This window comes from Daphnia carinata, chromosome 1 (genome assembly GCF_022539665.2).
Source record: "Daphnia carinata strain CSIRO-1 chromosome 1, CSIRO_AGI_Dcar_HiC_V3, whole genome shotgun sequence".
Classification (NCBI taxonomy): domain Eukaryota; kingdom Metazoa; phylum Arthropoda; class Branchiopoda; order Diplostraca; family Daphniidae; genus Daphnia; species Daphnia carinata.
Genome location: NC_081331.1, coordinates 10,069,414 through 10,089,876, shown reverse-complemented (window position 1 = coordinate 10,089,876; position 20,463 = coordinate 10,069,414). Strand labels below are relative to the sequence as shown.

Here is a 20,463-nt window from a genome sequence, read left to right as displayed (position 1 = left end):
TTATAACCTGCTTTTAGTGATTATACTATATATGTTATTGTGCGTTTTTTTCGTAGAATGTCGCTTCAAGCACAAAAGCCACATGTGCGATGATCAACTAGTAATTACTTATTTATATAATATTGTATTCCGTATTTTGAACTGTTTTGTGAAAAATCACGATATCCACAATCTGTTAGGACACCAGCGAATTGCTGTTGCGCAGCGTGTTAGGTTTTATCCGTTTGACAAAAAACAATAAATCAATGTTTTAAACATGATAGTTACTAATGCCAGCTACTACTGGCATTTTACCAGAGTCATAGAGAGAATCTCCTCAATGACTTTGCTTTACTTTTCCAAAATAAATTTACAATTTTACCTCAGTGACAAATTAATTACTATCAATATGGCAACAAAGGAAGGGTACCCAAAATAGTTCGTCTGCATTTGTTGTTGGGGTGTTTTTGGTGTGTTTTTTTTTTGTGTTTTTTGGTGTATTTGTGGTGTATTTTTTTGGTGTTTTTTGGTGTATTTTTGGTGTATTTTTGGTGTTGTTAACCTTTTCCATGGTATGCTTCAGTAGTAGATTCTAACTATGGAAGTGAGCCAGTATACGAGTCAATGTGTGATAGCCATCTGTCATTTTTGCGAACATCACGGACCAAATGTAATTTTTCACACCCGACTGGGAACCGAGTCTGAAAGTCCTGCTAACAAACTTTCATCGTCATCAACATCTGTTAATTGCGGGGTGCTCAGTATACCAAAGCATAACCATCTACATATGTTGGTAGCATTTCTCTTTTCTTATTATAGGCGTGCAATCCATTTGGAAATGAACATCCAGGATTTACTAGCAAAGAACCAACAAGTGGTAAATGTATGGTAAGCTCAAACAGGTACACCTCTGAAATTGTAAAAAATAAGCTGCAGCAAGCATGTTTTCGAAGTTTAAGCTCTGAGGTATGCCTCATTTTGCCTCTATCATAAATTCAATTTGTTAATGAAAGTGTTCACTTCAATGAATATCCAGGTGAGCCCTTCCAAGGAAGAGCCAATCTTTTTCAGTGATTCAGGCATAGAAATCCATGTCATTTCTCACACTTTCTTCCTCAAAGACTCTTCAGCAAGAGGATTTCAAAGATGGTTTAGTGTCATTGCTTTAGCCTCTGAAAGCACTGTCTTATTGAAAATGTGGAACACCCTTGTGCCTGAGATGAAAGGTATCATAGAAGACCTTCAGCAAATGGCAGCTGAAGTTTACAAGAGAGAAGAAGAACAATGCTCACACAGAATGCTGAGAAGTAATTTCCACATAGCTAATGTTGGGGCAGCAAGATCATTGCAAGATATCTTAGGAAATCCAGCGATTTTGCTCAAGTTACACATTCAATTCTCACGGTTACTGCTGCTCGCCAATTGTTCCCAACATCTAGTACGATAGTGTAACGTTGTTGAATCAAAAATCTTACTTTTAAAATTATGCTTGTACAAAGGTTAAATCAAAAGTCACTGTACCCGCGACCAATACGATAGAAAGCAGCATTGCAGCATTGGTCAGAATCTGCCAGGAAATCGGACCTCATTTCAAGGCCTTCGCCAAGCATATTTTAAAGGTAAAGCAACGGAACACAATCATACATGTGATATTCTATTCATAGTGTTCATTATAGGGGGGATGTACATCCATATCTTCAGATGAACTGTACTTTAAAGAAAGTTGTTTTAATGCCCTCCAATACCTAGTCCCCGTGCAAACTACCAAGAGCTTCATTATTTCACAGCATACACTACAGACCACAACTCAGCCTTGTCTCTTGATTTCTAATGGAGGTCGAAAAATCACCTGCATACTTAACAGCTGCGAGGAGAGCGATAAAGGTAGGACGGTTTTATGCGATATATGAATTTAAAAAAATATGTATTTGATTTTTTTTCCTTCAATAGCATCTTGTATTGTAACTCGTTTGGAGAACATTTTGTTGGCCGAGGACGTCTCGCCTTCTTTCATACATAAGCAAATAACAAACATACGCGAACAATTGCTTGTTGCAGCCAAAAAAATGCAAGAGTTAAAGAACATTGATCAACAGAAAGTGCTTCAGTTTTTTCAGTCTTTTGGATATGACTCAGGAGACCTTGACATTCTTCATCATTGGAGTCTATACTGTTGATGAATCTGGTTCATTTTGTTGAATTTGAGCCTCCTTGTGTACATTTCTTTTGTGGACAGTCAGATCATACTTGACCCGAAAGCATTTGGAGCATTTCTCACACATGTAAGGCCTCTCTTGACTTAAAAGAAATATATATATAGTATAGTTTCTTACAACATAATATAGCCTTATAAAGAGTTCCAGTGCCATACCTGTGAGTTTTGCAGTGCTTCTGTAACCCCAATACATTGTTAAATGATTTTCCACATGTTTCACAAACATAGAACTTTGACTGATCATGGAAGGTCATGTGCTTTTTTAAATATGCCTTGTCAACAAAACCTGAAAACAGTATATGTTTAATGGGGGATTATTAGATCTAATGCTGAACAATGCAGTACCTTTGTTGCAAGTAGGACAGACATGAGGCCTTTCTTTTGAATGATGTCTCATTTCATGGAGTTGAAGGTCTCTTTTGGCGCTAAACATCTTTTTGCATTCATCACATTTAAAGGGTTTTTGAGAACTGTGTCTTATCAAATGTTTTTCTAAATTGTTCTTTCCTGCTATGTTCTTTTGACATACTGGACAGGCATGAAGGGAGGCACTCCTCTTTGTAGCACTACTCCTGAGTCCGGAATCTGGTGATTCATTGGCACTATCTTCTAGTGCATCTGGATAGGTAATGGATATCAATGTAGAAGCCAGGTCTTCTTTGGAATGATCATCGAGATAATGAATCTGTAAGGCACCGCGACCTTCTATCGTTTCAAATGAGCACAAGTTGCATTCCATTTTAACTAATTCTGATTTCTGCGACGGTTTGCTCCTCCTGCTTCGTCTTTGTTTTCTGGCTGGTTGAAACGACGATTTAATATCACTCGGTTGTTCAGTATTGTCAGGTTCATCAGTTATAGCAGGTGAATCAATATTTAATTGAACTTCAACCGGAATCTCTCCAAATTCTTCCATTTTCATAACACGAAATGTCACAACAAATTCCACTGGTATTCTTTTTTTTTACCTTCTTTCTCTTCTGTCTGCTAGGAATTTCACCATCTACCGGCGCAAATCCGAAGCTGACTCTCTTATCCAAAGATCCAAATTCATATGCAAGTGCAAGTCCTGTCGAAGTCTATTTCACAGAAATTAAGACAGAATAAAAGACTTGGCAAACGTGCCTTTTCTCCTGTGTCGTTTGTTCTGAATTTCCTTCTTCACCTATACAAAACATTAGTTATTAAAAAATATGGATTACTAGCAGCTGTCTTTTCAAAAGATTCACTTATGTACGAATCAACGTAATTTAGTTTGGAGACGTAACACAATCAATCGTTGAGGGGAAAATGGAACAAGGCATACGCGAACTGGAAGCTGCTGCCGAAGTGCTGCTGGTTGTCTACAAAAGATAGAATTCTATATTTTGAAATGTTTACTGAATACTGTATTTTTCCTTTCTTCTAGGCACCCCCAAATTGTGTGACGAACGAACAACGACATGGAGCAGAAGAAGTTTTCATGAATTTTCGCAAAGTTAAATCACCATTTGGTTTGTGCAAATGCATTCTGGGTATATTACAGCTATTGATATTGAAATTGAATAATTTAACTTTCAAAAGTTCTGCGTAGATGCAAGCACCTCTGATCTGGTACTTTTTGAGGCAGCAGGCCTGCTTAAGGACTCATTGATAAGAGAATGGAATTCAGTGTCAGAGCAGGATCTAAAAAGTCTAAAAACATACCTACTTAACTATGTGGTGCAAAGAACCACACTTTCTGCCTATGTTCGAGAAAGAATCCTACAGGTTGTTGCAATTATGGTCAAAAGAGGAAGTGTGGAGGACTTGGGAGCAGACCGGGGCCAAATATTAAATGATGTGGAGCAGCTTGTCATCAGTGGTGATAGTAATCAACAGATGATTGCATGTAGTGTTTTGGCAGCTATCATGCAGGAGTATTCAAGTTCAGTAAAATCGTCGGATGTGGGTTTGCGTTGGGAAATTCACTTCAGGGTCAAGCGCCAATTTGAAGGCACCGATTTGAAAAGGATCTTCCATTTCGTTATCCAAGCTCTTCGAACCTTTGGAAGTGACGATAGGCCAATGAACAGAGAATCTTGCCTTTTGCTGAGCCGATTACTTGCCATTGCAGAATCCGTCCTTAGCTGGTTTTTCGTACCGTCCACTATGCTACCAAAAAGATTAATTGGCGTTTTTGAGGCTGATCAGAACCCTTCCCTGAGACCAGGTAATTAGAGTTTCAATTTACTAAGACAGAGAAACGAAGTAAACAGATTTTTGTGATGTTTTTTTAAACCAACCTTAGGGCCGCAGTGGTCAGATGTATTTATGGAGCCGAATGTGGTAGAACTTTTTTATCAACTTCACTATAAAGTTCGCCATTTGCCAGATTTATGCCATCACACCCTGAACTGCCTCACTCAATTAGCTTCATTAAATGGACCAGTGCTGGCCAACAAAGATGTACGCGTTTCATACGTCTCCCATTTCCTGACTCAGTTTGTTCACCTTGTTGGTGGAACCGAATTACGTCCCCAAGAATCCCTAGGTGTCTCCTCCATCTTCCGGAAGCTCGTTCTCTTCTTTCCACCTGACACTTTGGCAGCTTTGAACCCCGATCTACTCCAGACAGTGTTTCTGCATTGCACGCGGTTGACATGCAAGTTCGCTGAGCAAGCAGAAAGAGAATCAACTTTGTCGCCTGATGACAATCTCTATATGGAAGCCTTTGATAATATGGTTATAGGATGGGATTCTTTAGGTATTTAACATAATCTTACATTGAGAATGTCGGAGATTACATTTATTAAATATTTAGGCGTGGACTCTTCGTTCATTAAAGAAGAATGGCGCATTGAAATCCTTAACACATTTATCAAATGTCATTTAGGAGCGCCTGACGGTATCCGAGGTGAGGGAGCAAACGAAGAAACAGAAGAAGAAATTGACGAAACAGAGGAAGATGATAAAACCAAATTCCGTGACCAATTAAATAGCATCGGTACCTTCAGCCGCTCCGTGGCATCCCACAGTTTGCTTTTGTTAGCCCGTTTACTGGAAGATCGAATTACGCGATTCAGCACGCAACTCCAGCGAATGCATGGGCAATCGTTAAGCCAAAGCGATCAGCACATGCTAGGATCTCTGTTCGAGGATCTCCATTGGCTCTTACTCATCTCAGGTCATACTCTCACACTAGATTCGGATGGAGAAACTGCTGTTATACCACAAGAAATTCTGCAGCACAGTATTGCTCAGGCTCCGACCGTCAGTGTAGAAACAACGCTCAAGGTATTTGTCTCTTAGTGGCATACAATTTTACTCGAATTAGAAAACTTTTTGTGAAGGTTATTGCTTCTCCGGGTAACCGTGCTACTGACATTGCTGGAATGGAAGAAACCTGTGACCACGTGGCCCGTCTTATTGCGGCGGTATTGCGCTTGTGCGAAGTAGAACGACGCGCGTCGGATGCTGGTATACAAATCGGTGAAGTGTCAGCTTAGCTTCATATCTATTTTTTTTTTTTTTTTTTTTTTATTAGGATTGGCACATCTTATGAGCCCCGAAATGGGTTCTACTATTGTGTGGTGGTTGCGTCGTTTCGCACTGACTTACATGCTACCAAACGAAAATTTATATATTGAATTGAGTCCCTCGTTTTCAGCTGCCTTTGGGCGTGATTCTGAAGGAGCCAGTTGGATAATAGGATTTCTCCTGAATAAAGTCGAATCCAACCTACGAACGCAGACGGCCGAAGCGGGATTAATGAATGAAACCCTGAAGCTTCTAATGGCGCTGGTCGACACTAGAGAAAAGCGCAACGTCGTTATTAACAGTGGACCGTTTTGGACCCTAGTTCGGATGCACAACAATAACGAGCTTCTCCAGCTTGGGGGGATTGCGAGACGAAAATTCTTTCAGGCATTGACGATTGCTGGTGCTGGCGCTAATAGCCCCACTTGTGTTGGGCTAGGTGATCAGAATTATTTTTGGAATCAAGTGTTGAAGCCATTGGAAGATCGTTTAATAACTGTCATACAGTCCGAGAGTCTTAATCGTCTGGTTCACCAAGACGATGTTCGATTCGCTATTACCACAGGATTGGAATCACTTATAGGTATGCTTATTCGACAAAAATAAATAAATTTAAAATTGTTTTCTTTATCGATCTGCAATTTCAGGTGTCGCGATGGGAAGTCAGGTGGCAACCGTTCAGATGCTGTTTGCCTCGCTACAACCTGTGCTTCGTGAACTACCCAAACTTATCCACGCAGCACATAATTACAATCTCATAGTAGAGTTGGTTCTGGAGCTTTTGAGCACTTGTGCTCGTGTAATGCTCATTTTCTTATCTCAAGTAGGGTTGCAACATTACAAATTTGTATGCATAATTTTATCTTCGTAACACGCATTTCTATTTTCAGTCTGACAGTGAAAAACTTTATCGTTTAGCTCTGTCCGCAACGCAAGCGTATGCCACACGTACTAGTGGGCGAATCACGCGTGAAGCTTCGGCTGAAGAAGATGCGCATCGTGACCTGCTGCTATTTATGGAGTTACTCATGAATTTGTTGTCCAAAGATATTATTGACCTTAGTCCTTTTGCCAGTGAAGGGACCCCTATTTCTGCATCAGAGGTACGGTTATAGTGAATGTACTTGTGATTCCTACTCACATGAATCAATGATAGGTTTGTCTCCATGGATTGAACTTATTGATGCCATTGATGAACGCCGAGCTACTTCGTTTCCCGCAGTTATGTTGGCATTATTACAAGCTCATTACTTTCGCTTGTGAAATATGTCCTGCGAAAATAGTGTCTTTACCATCCGACATGTTATCAAACCTTTTTGCATCATTGCAACTGGGTATGAACTCTTTTGGCTCTGACGTCGCTGCTTTTTGTTTCGAGTTCATCCAGGTAAAACAAAATGAATAGGTAAAGCTTTGTCGTAATGTGTAACAAAGTTTTTGTTTTTCAGGTTTTGTCTACTCATTTAGCAAAGAATGACAGGACGTGTTCTGCCTATGAAGCTATGAAGCCATTTCTTAAGGTACCATGTTAGGATTTTCTGTTTTAGCAGATTGGTATTAAAAGTATGCTTCATGCCTAATAGATTGTACTTGAGATGATACTTTATCAACAAATAAGCTCGGATCTTCTTAACGTTGCTAGTGGAACTTTTTACGCATTGATTTGTGCATACCAGGTAATATGAATAAAAGTAGTTCATAACCCACATCTGTTCAACGACATGTTGACACTGAAATAACCTTGAAATTTGTCTAGACTGAATATCAACTTCTAGTTGAGGAATTGTTATCTCAACAAGAAGAAGAAGCCTGCCGAAATCGTTTAGTGAACGCTTTCAATAATTTGACTGTTGGGGTACCTTTGAATGCTGAACGAATAGGGCGGATGAAATTCCGCGACAACTTTGATGCCTTTATTATGGAAGTTCGCAGTCTTTTGATTGTCAAATGATTGCATGTAATTATTGTGCCTTTTTTGTGGAAGAAAGCCAGTTGATTTGCTTGTTTATGTTTCAATTTAAAAATTCCTACTTTTCAAAGTAAACTTTGCAAATACACTGCGGGTTAATTTTATCGGACTACCGTAGATGCAAAAGTATCCAGCATTCAATAGCGGCAATAGGTCGGAGCGTTCGACGTTACCCACTTTCTCGTCGAATTCATTTCAGGTAAAACTTATAGTATTTGAGTTATTGGAATTCAAAATCTTTTCAGTATGCCCATAGGGATTCTGTGTAGATGACTGATATTATATATGGCAATCCGTTTTACACAAAAAAAAAAAAACTTCGCCAAAAAAAAAAATCACACTTTTTTCTTTTTTTCCCACACGTAGCCATCTACCGCTTAGACTCGTTATTACTGGCATACACCCATTCCACTTCTAGGGATATTACCCTATTTAGGGGGATTTAAGGAAAATTTTTGGAATCTAGGGTGCAGTTATGGAAATCTAGGGTTTCCGGGATTATCCAGGGTCTATTTAATTTTCTGGGGATTTCTCGGGATTTTGAGATTTTTGGCCAAACCGCTGTTGCTTTTGGCGCTTCTATGCAACTTCAAAAGTAAAACGTTCCTCAATAAGAGCCACAAAGCGGACAATGGTGAACGGTACGCTTTTCAGAAAGTAACACTGACTAGGATACACCACGAACTCCATTTGATCCTCCAAACGTCTGTGCCAAACATATCGCACGCCGAATTTTTTAAGACTCAAGTCTCCGACTGAATTTCTGACAAGCACTTGACCCAATTGCAAAAGCTGGGGAGAGTTCCTTGAATATATACGTAGGAATTACGAATCTATTTTGTTCAACCATGATGAACAATTTGTTGTTGAGACATGATGAACCCGAGGCCTCTCACACAATTTTGTTATCTAAGTGAGCAACACACTGTTCATTGGGAAACGCTGTGATTCTCTTGAGGCTTTATAACGTTGAAAGTTCGATGACAATTATTTTTGGAAAAAACCATATCTTTATTGCTTAACTAAACAAATATGATGGGGCAATCCGATGGTTTTATTTCCATAGCCAATTTAAATTTTTCTGGTAACTTGTTTGGCTTTGACGGGCACTGGTTAATTGCTTTAAAAATGTGTTCGATTTAATACTGTTCTAAAATAAATAAAATGGGTTATTTTATTTTTTTTATTTACATTTATAAAAATAATAAAAAAATTTTTGAAGCAATGGCGTCTATAAGAACCGAACACGGACAGTCGACGTATGATCTCAGTGCTATACCACAGCGCCCTACCACAGCGCGACAATACTATTAGTCACATATTATATAGCTCCGGTATTAGAACGAAGGTCGATGAAAAATAAATTTGTTTGAGATGTGCGGTCCTGGCACAGTGGTTACCACCTTCGCTTCGCATTCTGAAGGCCCCGGGTTCAAGTCCCGACACCGCCAACTCCCCCCCCCTCCCTTTCCCTCCAAATCTTCATTCAAGATACGCAAGATTCATCGGATTACGCAAGCTTCTACAACATATCAAGACGCAAGATTCTACGCCCTCAAGAAAGAAAAAAAGAAGAGAGAAAACAAGAAGAAAGAAAAAAAGAAGAGAGAAAAGAAAAGAGAAAAAAGAAGAGCCATGCCTACTATAAAGGGGCTAAATGGCACACCAAAAAAAGCCTTGTCAGGCTAAAAATGACAAAAAATAGCCTTGCCAGGCTAAAAATCGATCTGTAGTACTGTTCACTACCTTGAAGATCGAACCACAAACTGAAAGGTAGAGAAGAGGTGATCGTTGAACGTAGGTTGTTCGTTAGCCTCCCCACGGCCTGAAAGACGGCTCGTGGATGCAGGCAGCTTATCATCGGGATATGTGACCCAATTCGCTACCCGTAAGTTTTTGTTGTTTTTTGCTTTTTGTATCTAAATTTTAGTTAAATTTTAATTTTTTTTTTTTTTAAATTTAATTTTCTAATTTTATTTTAGTTGTTGTTAGTTGTTATTTTAGTTGTTGATGACGAGTTCAAGCGTGGAGTGATTGGAGCGAAGAGTGGTTTTGTAAGTAGCTGTATGTATGTTTTGTAAGTGCAAATAGAGAATTTTTATGGTAATATTATTTATTGGCGATATAACAAGCTATATATAAGCTGGAGACCCGAGTTCGAATCTAGCCTCAGTCATTTCTTTTTTCCCTTTCCTACCGTAAGCTGGCCACGCGCGGCGCTAGTCATTGGTTCCACTTTCCACTGTTTTTCCCACACATTTCAATTCTGCATTCGTTACCAAACAGTGGAAAGTGGAGCTCGGTTGGGGTATTACGCCCCTCTGGCAATGCAGTTTTAGGTACCTCCGCGCTGGAGGTATTGCGCGCTGACAGGCCGTTATTATAGTAGGCCATGTGAGTATGCAGTGTATTGGATTTTGGCCAATCAAATCCGCAAAAACAAAGAAATCCGAAGCAAATCCAATTTTTTGCGGATTTGCATTGGATCTTTAAATCATTCAAGACAGCAAAAGTTCTCGAGTAACATAACCTAAACTAACCTAAGCTAGCTTTAACTAACCTCAGCAGTAAAATCCAATTTAATCCACATCCACAAATGATGTGATTTGGATTTGATTGGATTTGATGATTTGGTTTGTTAAAATCCAATACACTGTGAGTATGCCATGAAAGTAACAGGGATTTTTCTGGGGCTTTTATTTTTTTTTAATAGGGATTTATGTCCCCAGTCTGGCAACGTTCTAGGGATACCACTTTGCGGAAAGTGGAAACACTGCTGGCATAGGCAATTTCAGTCCATTGGAGGCCATTCGCAGTTAGTTCAGTAGCGTGGATGGAGAGAATAACGCGTGGCTGGAGGAACAATTGAAAAATGGATAAGATAATACAACAAAAGGATGGTAAGTATAAACATTATTATATTGGTTTTCAATTATTATTATTGTTTATTAGATCAAATTATGAAGCTGCAGGCCCAATTATTGGAACAACACAAAATATTAGATAACAGCAAAGCTAAGGATGGTAAGGCCTAATACGTAATGATTCTATTTATTTGCTTTTATTCATTTGTGTTTTGTAGCTCAAATTTTGAGTCTACAAGCTCAGCTAGGGGAAAAGAACAAATTGGAACGGAAAAGTTTCCAAACAGTGAAGGAGGTTTTTCCAAACTCATCCCTAACTGAACATTAGGATGAATTGGCATTAGGCGAACACAGTCAGTTACCTAAGCTTTTCAAATAAGAAGTCAAAATAAGTATAGAATTTTAACAAACAATTATTTATTGTTTAGTTATTCAGTCTACCACCTGACAGTGTGTTAAAGTTAAATTCTGTTAGTGCTGCACTAAAAGAATTGTTAGTAATAAGTCCATGCAGCGAAGGAAGTGAACAATTGTGGGACCGTATTTGGGCTGAAAATGGGTGTGGTACGGAAACCCAGAAATAGCACGAGTTCAACATAAAACATGAATTAGGTACTTTTCGGTTTTTTGTCTATCGAAAAAGTATTTTTAATGCTATTATTTTGCATTCACAAAATTTTAGTGGGGGATCAAGTCACGTCTGGAAGTGTTACAGGATGGAAGAGTGAGCCTACAGTTGAAAAACACAGAGTGCATTACCATTAAGGTATGAGGTAAAGTAATAGAGTATGCAAATTGTCTAATGAGAAGTACCATCTTGTGTGAATGAATCCTGTGTAACAGCAATCCTTTATAGTTCTGTCACAGCTAGAAGCCTCAAATAATTCTGCTTCTCTTGCTAAAGAACAACTTGTCCTTTACGTTCAGAGTGTTGGTGAAGCTGGGTACTTAATTGGCCCTAAAGATGTTTTAATTTTGTTGCCATTGCAGAGATGAACATCATACATGGACTCTTTAGGTATGAAAGGATTTTTCTTCAAATAATTTTGAATTTATGACGAAGAATTTCTCCTCCTTTTTGCCAACCAGGTCTAATCTACCAAAAAAATTTTATCCAATAGGAAAGGATTTTCATGTACTGGGAACACAACTATCAACAATGCAACATTGTACAGGTGCTAGTTTATCATTCAAGAGCCTTATACAATGATGTTAATCTGCAATTTGTATGTCCTTCCCCAAGCTTCCACCAGAAGTTGAATCTATGAGTCATGTAAGTTACATGATCAACAGTTGATATGTTTAACGGTGTTGTTTTTCTTTTCTCAATATAGGTTAATAGTAACATTGGATCTGAAAAAATTCTTGGTTTGGGGCAAGATACTGAATAAATTGTATTGATTGGATGGATGACATGACATTTCTATACTTAATTCGGATTCCCCAGACGGTATTTGATATTAAAAAAATTGAAGTGCATATCTGGGCTCCCTTCTTTTCTGAAGCCCCGTTTCCCCTTGACTCGTAATAAGCCCGTAGGGGGTCATGCCCCTACTGTACGGTATATATAAAAACAACATATACCGAGGTTTGGAGGGCTCTGGCCGGAAAGGGGACGTGGGGTGCCGCTTAGTCCGATGATGTGTTCACGGAGGGCGATGTGGCTACCCACAAATCCACTAAAGGTTAATCGCTCCTGTAAAAATGTTCCAAATCTTCAGCTCTTCTTCCGGCTTCTCTTAGCCAATCACCGGGTAATCTCCCCGGTGGGTCAACAAGGCAGTGTCTCCCCCTGCCTGGGTTGACGGCAACTTTTGAAAGGGCTATTGTGCCTTTTTAAAGTTGCAAAAATAATTGTAATGTGCAGAGAATTGTCAATAAAATTTTTTTTATAAAATATTTTTTGCAAAATTCGTTTCTTTCATTGTCTGTATTCGCTGTGTTCACACGTTACACTTTTTATATTTAGCTTGCTTAATTCACCTTTATTGTTTTTGTCACCTTTGATGGTAAGCATTGCTTCCATTGGTTTATCGTTTATCTGTAAGTATTATTTATTACACTCTTTGAACTGTTCAACTTAGATTCAAGGAACAATCTGGATATTTTATGAAGTAATTTTGTATTTTGTTTTACTCGTATGGGAACCGATCCCCAGACATTCAGCGTGCAACGCCGATGCTCTAACATTGAGCTACGAGATATATTTAAATTTTTTATTATCGCATATCATATGTTATCGTCTAGGATGTTTATGCAGTCTTTCACAACTATATGTTTATCTTTCTATTGCTTCCATAAGGTTCTTAGCTCTGTGGTAGAGCTTTTATCTGCGATACCTGTTACCCTGGGTTCAAACCTCAGTATATGTGTAAAAATGAAGTAGAATATTGTACAAGAGTATATTGCAGAATTGCATTTCAGTTTTATTCTAAGTGTAAATGCAAGTCCACAAGTGACTAGAAAAAAAAGCCAACTTAAAATCATATGATTCGTGGCTCATTGGTAGAGCATCGGCGAGGTATGCCGAACATCCAGGGTTCGATCCCTGTGTAATAATAGAATGCTTACAGATAAACGATAAACCAATACACGTCATCTTACCATCAAATGTGACAAAAACCAATAAAACACCAAAAAAAAAAAATTGATTAATGTAATGTGTGAACAAAGCTAACACAGACAATGAAAGAAACGAATTTTGCAAAACATATTTTATAAAAAAAATTTTATTGACAATTCTCTGCACATTACAATTATTTTTGCAACTTTAAAAAGGCACAATAGCCCTTTCAAAAGTTGCCGTCAACCCAGGCAGGGGGAGACACTGCCTTGTTGACCCACCGGGGAGATTACCCGGTGATTGGCTAAGAGAAGCCGGAAGAAGAGCTGAAGATTTGGAACATTTTTACAGGAGCGATTAACCTTTAGTTCGGATTTGTGGGCAGCCACATCACCCTCCGTGAACACATCATCGGACTAAGCGGCACCCCACGTCCCCTTTCCGGCCAGAGCCCTCCAAACCTCGGTATATGTTGTTTTTATATATACCGTACAGTAGGGGCATGACCCCCTACGGGCTTATTATGAGTCAAGGGGAAACGGGGCTTCAGAAAAGAAGGGAGCCCAGATATGCACTTCAATTTTTTAAATATCAAATACCGTCTGGGGAATCCGAATTAAGTATAGCAATGTCATGTCATCCATCCAATCAATACAATTTATTCAGTGTCTTGCCCCAACCAAGAATCTTTTCAGATCCAATGTTACTATTAACCTATATTGAGAAAAGAAAAACAACACCGTTAAACACATCAATTGTTGATCATGGAACTTACATGACTCATAGATTCAACTTCTGGTGGAAGCTTGGGAAAGGACATACAAATTGCAGATTAACTTCATTGTATAAGGCTCTTGAATGATAAACTAGCACCTGTAGAATGTTGCATTGTTGATAGTTGTTTTCCCAGTACATGAAAATCCTTTCCTATTGGATAAAATTTTTTTTGGTAGATAAGACCTGGTTGGCAAAAAGGAGGAGAAATTCTTCGTCATAAATTCAAAATTATTTGAAGAAAAATCCTTTCATACCTAAAGAGTCCATGTATGATGTTCATCTCTGCAATAGCAGCAAAATTAAAACATCTTTAGGGCCATTTAAATACCCAGTTTCCCCAACACTCTGAACATAAAGGACAAGTTGTTCTTTAGACAGAGAAGCAGAATTATTTGAGGCTTCTAGCTGTGACAGAACTATAAAGGATTGCTGTTGTACTGGATTCATTAACACAAGATGGTACTTCTCATTAGGCAATTTGCATTACTCTATTAATTTACCTCACACCTTACGGTAATGCACTCTCAGTGTTTTTTCATCTGTAGGCTCACTCTTCCATCCTGTAACACTTCCAGACTTGATTTGATCCCCCGTTAAAATCTGTGAATGCAAAATAATAGCATTAAAAATACTTTTCCGATAGACAAAAAACCGAAAAGTACCTAATCCATGTTTCATGTTGAACTTGTGCTATTTCTGGGTTTCCGTACCACACCCATTTTCAGCCCAAATACGTTCCCACAATTGTTCAGTTCCTTCACTGCATGAGCTTATTACTAACGATTCTTTTAGTGCAGCACTAACAGAATTTAAATTTAACACACTGTCATGTGGTGGACTGAATAACTAAGCAATAAATAATTGTTTTTTAAAATTCTATACTTATTTTGAATTCTTATTTGAAAACTTTAGGTACCTGGCTGTGTTCACCTAATGCCAACTCATCCTCACGTTCAGTTAGAGATGAGTTTTGAAAAACCTCCTTCACTGTTTGGAAACTGTTCCGTTCCAATTTGTTCTTTTCCCCTAGCTGAGCTTGAAGACTCAAAATTTGAGCTACAAAACACGAATGAATAAAAGCAAATGAATAGAATCATTACATATTAGGCCTTACCATCCTTAGCTTTGCTGTTATCTAATATTTTGTGTTGTTCCAATAACTGGGCCTGCAGCTTCATAATTTGATCTAATAAACAATAATTAATAATTGAAAACCAATATAATAATGTTTATACTTACCATCCTTTTGTTGTATTATCTTATCCATTTTTCAATTGTTCCTCCAGCCACGCGTTGTTCTCTCCATCCACGCTACTTAACTAACTGCGAATGGCATCCAATGGACTGAAATTGCCTACGCCAGTAATAACGAGTCTGAGCGGTAGATGACTACGTCACGTAGTCTACGTGTCGGAAAAAAAGAAAAAAGTGTGATTTTTTTTTTTTTTTTTGGCGAAATTTTTTTTTTTGTGTGTAAAACAGATTGCCATAATGAGCGCAGTTTTCGCCGAAAAATATTTGAAGTCCGAATAAATAAGCCCGACTAAATAAACCCGACTTTTCTTATATTTTGCACGAATATTTGGTATAATTTAAAAACGGCTAACTTGACAAGAAAACGAGTAACGTTTCTGAATCTAAATTTTGGTTATACAGTGTGATTTTCATCGAATTCACAGAGATGTCATTTTTGGCCGATTTTGACAAAAGTGGGAAGGCTAGCCTTCTCACTTTTTCATTTTTGGACAAATTTCAAATTTGGCTTAACATACATGACTTCGATGCAAAATGGAACGCTAATCACAAAAATCAAGCTTGTCACATAATCAAGCTTGTCACATAATAAAATCACAAAATTGGCCATATAGTTTTTCAATTAAAACTAAAAAACAAAAAAAGTCGGGCTTATCTTGTCGGGCTTATTTTGACGGGCTTAAAATTATTATCCTGCAAAAACTGACACCCATTGGAACTGGGTGAAAATCACAGAATATACTCAAAATTGAATGCTGATTCCGGGAAAATTGTTCTTTTTTTCATTAAATCAATCGTTTTTTAAATACATCGAATATTGGAAATGCTAGCGCGCCAGTACGTTACGGCGCAAAAAAGTATCACCAACAGCACTTTGTTTTCTTTATTTTCAAAACGGCTGGGCTAGGGAGAAAACTAACTGCTGAGTCGATATCAGCGTTTAATTTTCATTATACGGTGTGAGTTTCATCTGATTCCAAGAGATTTCGTTTTTTAGCCGATTTTGACAAAAGTGGGAAGGCCTTCTCACTTTTTCATTTTTGGCCAATTTTCCAATTTAGCTTAAAATACATGATTTCGATTGAAAATTGAATGCTGATCACGAAGCCAAATTTATTTTTCATTTTATATTTTTTAATTAAACGGTAAAAAACAAAAAAAGTCGTTTCGCGAAAATATTTTGTCACAGCGACTGTCCGACAAATAAGGGTGAACACCAGGTTTTTCATTTAAAAATTATGCTATTAAATCTAGATAACTATGTATTGTTTAGATTCAAAATTTAACAAGGAAGACGAAAATGAAGTTTGTTTTTGCGTAGAGTTTATGGCTTGGTAAAGAACTTTGATGTGTCACGCTAATGCTGTAGCATACTGGCGCGCTAGTAAGTTCTTCGATTCGGTGCATTGCAACATGCCAAAACAGCACATTTTTTTAGTTTATTTTAAAATTGGCTGATTTAATAGACATCAGAAAGTTCTGATCCATAAAGGCGAAGGGCTTCTTATTTTTCTTACCAGAGGACGTTGACACGTGGACAAAAAATGACTGCCAACAAAAGCTCGCGGCCTTCAACTAGCAATCGTAGTCTCGCAACATCGAATAAGAATATTTATAAAAAATTACACTTAAACAGAAAGTTTCATTGTTTTCTGCTGTATAATGAGTTTAACCAACGTAACTCATTACGGAGGCTGCCACTGTGGTCAAATTCGTTTCAAAGTAATAGCCCCCTCGACCGTAATTGTCTTTGATTGCAAGTATTGTTATTTTACTTATGTTCTCTTTACATTTTGTGTACATTGATGCATATGGGTTCGTCTGGTTAATAGCTGTAGCATATGCACGAAAAAGCAAAACAGGCATTTCATCGTTCCGTCGACCGATTTTACTTTGCTCCAAGGAGAGAACCATCTGACGACATACACTTTTGGCACACATCAAGCTAAGCACCAGGTGATTCATTTGAGACCGTTTCAGATCGGCGGTGAAATAGGACTGAAACTGTGCTAGAGAAACGGCCAGAATTTTTCAATCCAATTTATGCGGGAGAAACAGCACCGTTCAGAATGTTAAAAATGTCAATCCCATCCACAAATTCTTTTTCTCCAGTCCTATTTCACGGGTAACCCGATTTCAGAGCATCTCATCATACCTCGAACTTGTGTTTCATTTGATTTCAGTTTTGCAAGACATGTGGTGTCCAAAGCTTCTATGTACCGAGATCTAACCCTGACGGAATAGGTAATTATTTAAACTCAAACATAACGAGGCTTCTATACCAACCATGATGATAGCTAAAAAAAAAAAAAAAAAAAAAAAAAAAAAAAAAACTTTTTTCTCTTATAATTAGGGTTAATGCCTCACTGTATTGATGAAGGCACAATTGCGGAAGTCCTCACTAAAACGTTTAATGGTCAACAATGGGAAGAGAGCATGGGAAAATTTCCAGAGATAAAAAAATTTTCTCAACACCCATCAACAAGTAATATGGAATAAACGCAGAATGCACTATTTCTCCAAAAAAAATATAACGCGCATTTTACCTGATGTTTATCGATTATCGAAAGACAAAATAACGGTGCAACTTTATCGGTATCAGACTAGAGAATTGTTTAGAGTTTCTGACAAGCTATTTAGAAAATTCTCACCATTTGTGATATTTGTGGTGGCAATTAGATAGTCTGTAGGAGCTGAAAAAAGAAAAAAAAAACAATTAGCAATACCAGTATATCAATAGCACATGCGATCGACGAAGAATACTGACCATCATCTCTTTTAGACAAGAAACGTAGAGCAGAGATCTCGGCATAAGTGCATCCACCAAGGAAGAAGACTAGCGTGACTTTTGTTTCTTCAATCGAACTGTGAATACTATTCTTCGAATTTCCTAAAACCAAAAACATAAGAAAGTCATTAATAATTTCATCAAGAATGTAATACTACTAACTTCTTAAATCCATGGAAATGGGTTGAGTTTCTTGAACTAAAGGTCCTGATATCAAATTTAGGACATCGGAAATCTGTTTCCATCCAGGCTTGGCTGCCCATTGAACCAATCGTACGCTCAGCGGCGCATAAATGGAGTGCACGTATGAGATATCAGTCGGTGTTATTTCATTGACATCGTCCACAGTGAGATTCAGCGCCCTCCTTATTACAGTAAAAGGACGACTGCTTTGTTGCAACCGAAGGAGACCACACGCCTCCAAATTATGAAGAGTGATCATGTGCTGAAATCCGTAGGCATGGATTATTTCTCTTTTATAGTGTTCTAGGACACGCGGTTTCAAGCCACTGTTGGACGCCGATTGCAGGCAAATTAGGCGTAAAACCTTTTGTTAAAAATAAATAAAATAGCACGTTGCATTTAAGTCAATAGCTAAAGTATTACGTACCTTTGTCAAAGGTTCTTGCTTACAAATAAAATCTTCAATGTAAGGACATACTTTGTCAGTATCGATTCCATTGAGAAGGTCTTGCTCGACCTGAAGCGCTTCCTGAAAAGCTTCCGAAATTGTGATTTCCTTAACCAATTCAGCGATTGATGTATCTAAAAAGAAATTCGAGCTACTTAACTTGATTAATAGTTAGAAATATCTTATTTAACAATTACGTAAAGCAAGTGACTGTTTGGTAGCTTGCATCTGTGGTAACTTTGCTACGAACTGCTTTAATTCGCTAACTGTTTTCGCTTCATGCCTTTCTTCATACTGAGCTGAAATGGCTTTGGCTTTGCGACTCAGGGTGGTGCCCACGGCAGAGAAGTTCTTGTCTCTATTAAAATAGTAACCAGTGATTAGGCATAAAACTAACAGAAAATTCTCAGAGATTGTCACCTTAGGTCAGCGTAAAGCTCTTCAGCTGAGTTTAGAACGATGGATTTAACTGTGCTGTCATCTGTGCGAGGTGACTGACCTCCAGAGGCTCCCGCTTGAAACTTTTCACCTGGGAGTTTGACGGTATCTGAACGTAAATAACAGAAAACAGAAATAAGATTAGTATTTTACTTCCCAATTAACGTAAACAAGCAGGCTTACTATGTTTTATTCCATAAAATTCATCAATTAAACCTTCGTATGTTAGCTGCGTTACAACAGGTGTGACCAAATCGACTGTCCGATCAATGATCATCAGGGTGTCAAACAACGGAGACATGGGAGGATCGCAGTCAACTCCGATATCACGTCGCATTCGCGTCATCAATTCGAATATGTTACGGACATGGCGGCCTTTACCGACAATGTTAGGGAAAATACCATAGAGACTTTGAACGGTCATCAGTCCACGAGCAATTTGGTGCAAAGAGCTGGTATCGTTATCAACATACAAATCCTGGGGGGCGAGTTAACAAATTCCCAAATGGCATTCCTTTTAAAAGTTGATTCATACTCAAAAAAAATGTTTTTTACCTTGAAAATGCTATCAAGTTCCATTGAAATTACATCACTGTCTAGTGGATAGAAATCAATGGGTAATTCATCAACTGAAGTGAGTGTTCCATAAACTCCTTTATCCTAATGATTAATATGCATTTACTTTTTAATTTTGAAGTATGTTTTATTTTTTTTCTTAGTTATTATTTTAAAGGAATTACGACCAACCTTCAGCCTCTGTTCACACACTGCACATCTTCTGGACACAAAAATCAGTTGATATTCCTTGGTGGCAGAGTGACCTTGGTTTTCTTCACTGCATTTAGAACATGTAAGACTTAAGAATAACTGAAATTATGATTTAATTTATCATACCAATGCAGATTATCTGCAATACAATCCATAAGTTCAATTTGAGGTCTTGTAATGAACAATATATTTTTAACAGAGACAGAAGGTATGCGTCCCCGCTTTAGCTGGAACATTTTGACAACATCGAGTTCTTTTAGAAAGCTGTATTCAGCCACCAACCCAATGGGTCCCGTCAGCTCTTCATCCCAAAAAATAGCCTAGCACAATTGCAACCCAAACAGATAAATTTTACTGTACTGTCTTGGAAGCTTGAATAAGCAGAAATTTTTACCTTTGTTCCATTAAATTTCTCCAAAAGGCTAACAAGATCCTGTGACCCAAACAATATCAAAGTACATCAGTGTGTTCCCATATTTCGAACGTTAATAATAACAATACCTTTCTGGCTAGCTCTCTAAGCGCGCTGAAGTTTACTTTACCAGCTGATAAGTGAGCCATTGCTTTTACGTGAAGTTATATAGCAAGTAATGATTTATGGATAACTTAATAAATGGCAAAAATCTTAACAAACATTGCCAGGATGACAGCAGCGAACAACTGTCAACAAACCCTAACTAGTGTGTAGTTCACATTAAATAGTGGGAATGCGGAGTGCG

General features: G+C 38.0%; 6 protein-coding genes across 6 annotated transcripts; 3 read left to right on the top strand and 3 right to left on the bottom strand.

The window, feature by feature from the left end:
• Positions 1-463: 463 nt before the first annotated feature.
• LOC130692701 (folliculin-like) lies at positions 464-2,404 on the top strand. The gene is made up of 6 exons (XM_057515803.2): positions 464-733; positions 799-945; positions 1,016-1,417; positions 1,479-1,598; positions 1,656-1,863; positions 1,930-2,404. The coding sequence occupies exons 1-6, from the start codon at positions 578-580 to the stop codon at positions 2,154-2,156; spliced, it is 1,260 nt and encodes a 419-aa protein (XP_057371786.1). The 5' UTR covers positions 464-577; the 3' UTR covers positions 2,157-2,404.
• On the bottom strand, positions 2,145-3,190 carry LOC130692884 (gastrula zinc finger protein XlCGF7.1-like). The gene is made up of 3 exons (XM_057515971.2): positions 2,540-3,190; positions 2,351-2,480; positions 2,145-2,277 (listed from the first exon to the last, which is right to left on the bottom strand). The coding sequence occupies exons 1-3, from the start codon at positions 3,114-3,116 to the stop codon at positions 2,145-2,147; spliced, it is 840 nt and encodes a 279-aa protein (XP_057371954.1). The 5' UTR covers positions 3,117-3,190.
• Positions 3,191-3,339: 149 nt separating this feature from the next.
• Positions 3,340-7,765, top strand: LOC130692390 (exportin-4-like). Its single transcript, XM_057515497.2, has 13 exons — positions 3,340-3,532; positions 3,603-3,708; positions 3,768-4,385; positions 4,464-4,919; positions 4,977-5,449; positions 5,506-5,632; positions 5,700-6,275; positions 6,340-6,515; positions 6,583-6,795; positions 6,849-7,079; positions 7,141-7,212; positions 7,276-7,368; positions 7,449-7,765. The coding sequence occupies exons 1-13, from the start codon at positions 3,485-3,487 to the stop codon at positions 7,641-7,643; spliced, it is 3,384 nt and encodes a 1,127-aa protein (XP_057371480.1). The 5' UTR covers positions 3,340-3,484; the 3' UTR covers positions 7,644-7,765.
• Positions 7,766-13,275: 5,510 nt separating this feature from the next.
• Positions 13,276-15,238, bottom strand: LOC130693085 (uncharacterized). The gene is made up of 6 exons (XM_057516214.2): positions 15,105-15,238; positions 14,980-15,051; positions 14,782-14,921; positions 14,528-14,711; positions 14,120-14,465; positions 13,276-14,048 (listed from the first exon to the last, which is right to left on the bottom strand). Exons 1-4 carry the CDS (start codon positions 15,130-15,132, stop codon positions 14,556-14,558), a joined length of 396 nt encoding a protein of 131 aa, XP_057372197.1. The 5' UTR covers positions 15,133-15,238; the 3' UTR covers positions 13,276-14,048; positions 14,120-14,465; positions 14,528-14,555.
• A 1,494-nt stretch (positions 15,239-16,732) lies between these two features.
• On the top strand, positions 16,733-18,081 carry LOC130693054 (centromere protein V-like). The gene is made up of 5 exons (XM_057516177.2): positions 16,733-16,879; positions 16,952-17,075; positions 17,303-17,363; positions 17,473-17,604; positions 17,902-18,081. Exons 1-5 carry the CDS (start codon positions 16,782-16,784, stop codon positions 17,931-17,933), a joined length of 447 nt encoding a protein of 148 aa, XP_057372160.1. The 5' UTR covers positions 16,733-16,781; the 3' UTR covers positions 17,934-18,081.
• On the bottom strand, positions 17,469-20,398 carry LOC130692516 (vacuolar protein sorting-associated protein 33A-like). The gene is made up of 12 exons (XM_057515634.2): positions 20,246-20,398; positions 20,139-20,177; positions 19,871-20,064; positions 19,724-19,811; positions 19,532-19,636; positions 19,160-19,454; positions 18,959-19,085; positions 18,736-18,896; positions 18,518-18,672; positions 18,070-18,454; positions 17,887-18,009; positions 17,469-17,812 (listed from the first exon to the last, which is right to left on the bottom strand). Exons 1-12 carry the CDS (start codon positions 20,303-20,305, stop codon positions 17,718-17,720), a joined length of 1,827 nt encoding a protein of 608 aa, XP_057371617.1. The 5' UTR covers positions 20,306-20,398; the 3' UTR covers positions 17,469-17,717.
• Positions 20,399-20,463: the final 65 nt, after the last annotated feature.

Excerpts from the sequence above, each read along its gene's own strand:
- LOC130692884 (XM_057515971.2), bottom strand. The coding sequence starts at position 3,116 with ATGAAAATGGAAGAATTTGGAGAGATTCCGGTTGAAGTTCAATTAAAT. Across the intron at positions 2,481-2,539 it reads CTGTCCTACTTGCAACAAAG|GTTTTGTTGACAAGGCATAT; the intron begins GTACTGCATTGT and ends TACTGTTTTCAG. Across the intron at positions 2,278-2,350 it reads AAGCACTGCAAAACTCACAG|TCAAGAGAGGCCTTACATGT; the intron begins GTATGGCACTGG and ends ATTTCTTTTAAG.
- LOC130692516 (XM_057515634.2), bottom strand. The coding sequence starts at position 20,305 with ATGGCTCACTTATCAGCTGGTAAAGTAAACTTCAGCGCGCTTAGAGAG. Across the intron at positions 19,455-19,531 it reads AACTTGATAGCATTTTCAAG|GATTTGTATGTTGATAACGA; the intron begins GTAAAAAACATT and ends CTCGCCCCCCAG. Across the intron at positions 19,086-19,159 it reads ATTTTATGGAATAAAACATA|ATACCGTCAAACTCCCAGGT; the intron begins GTAAGCCTGCTT and ends ATTTACGTTCAG.
- LOC130692390 (XM_057515497.2), top strand. The coding sequence starts at position 3,485 with ATGGAACAAGGCATACGCGAACTGGAAGCTGCTGCCGAAGTGCTGCTG. Across the intron at positions 3,709-3,767 it reads TTTGTGCAAATGCATTCTGG|ATGCAAGCACCTCTGATCTG; the intron begins GTATATTACAGC and ends AGTTCTGCGTAG. Across the intron at positions 4,920-4,976 it reads TATAGGATGGGATTCTTTAG|GCGTGGACTCTTCGTTCATT; the intron begins GTATTTAACATA and ends TTAAATATTTAG.
- LOC130693085 (XM_057516214.2), bottom strand. The coding sequence starts at position 15,132 with ATGGATAAGATAATACAACAAAAGGATG. Across the intron at positions 15,052-15,104 it reads GATAATACAACAAAAGGATG|ATCAAATTATGAAGCTGCAG; the intron begins GTAAGTATAAAC and ends ATTGTTTATTAG. Across the intron at positions 14,922-14,979 it reads TAACAGCAAAGCTAAGGATG|CTCAAATTTTGAGTCTTCAA; the intron begins GTAAGGCCTAAT and ends CGTGTTTTGTAG.
- LOC130693054 (XM_057516177.2), top strand. The coding sequence starts at position 16,782 with ATGAGTTTAACCAACGTAACTCATTACGGAGGCTGCCACTGTGGTCAA. Across the intron at positions 17,076-17,302 it reads CACATCAAGCTAAGCACCAG|TTTTGCAAGACATGTGGTGT; the intron begins GTGATTCATTTG and ends ATTTGATTTCAG. Across the intron at positions 17,364-17,472 it reads ATCTAACCCTGACGGAATAG|GGTTAATGCCTCACTGTATT; the intron begins GTAATTATTTAA and ends TCTTATAATTAG.
- LOC130692701 (XM_057515803.2), top strand. The coding sequence starts at position 578 with ATGGAAGTGAGCCAGTATACGAGTCAATGTGTGATAGCCATCTGTCAT. Across the intron at positions 734-798 it reads CAACATCTGTTAATTGCGGG|GCGTGCAATCCATTTGGAAA; the intron begins GTGCTCAGTATA and ends TTCTTATTATAG. Across the intron at positions 1,418-1,478 it reads CCAATTGTTCCCAACATCTA|GTTAAATCAAAAGTCACTGT; the intron begins GTACGATAGTGT and ends GCTTGTACAAAG.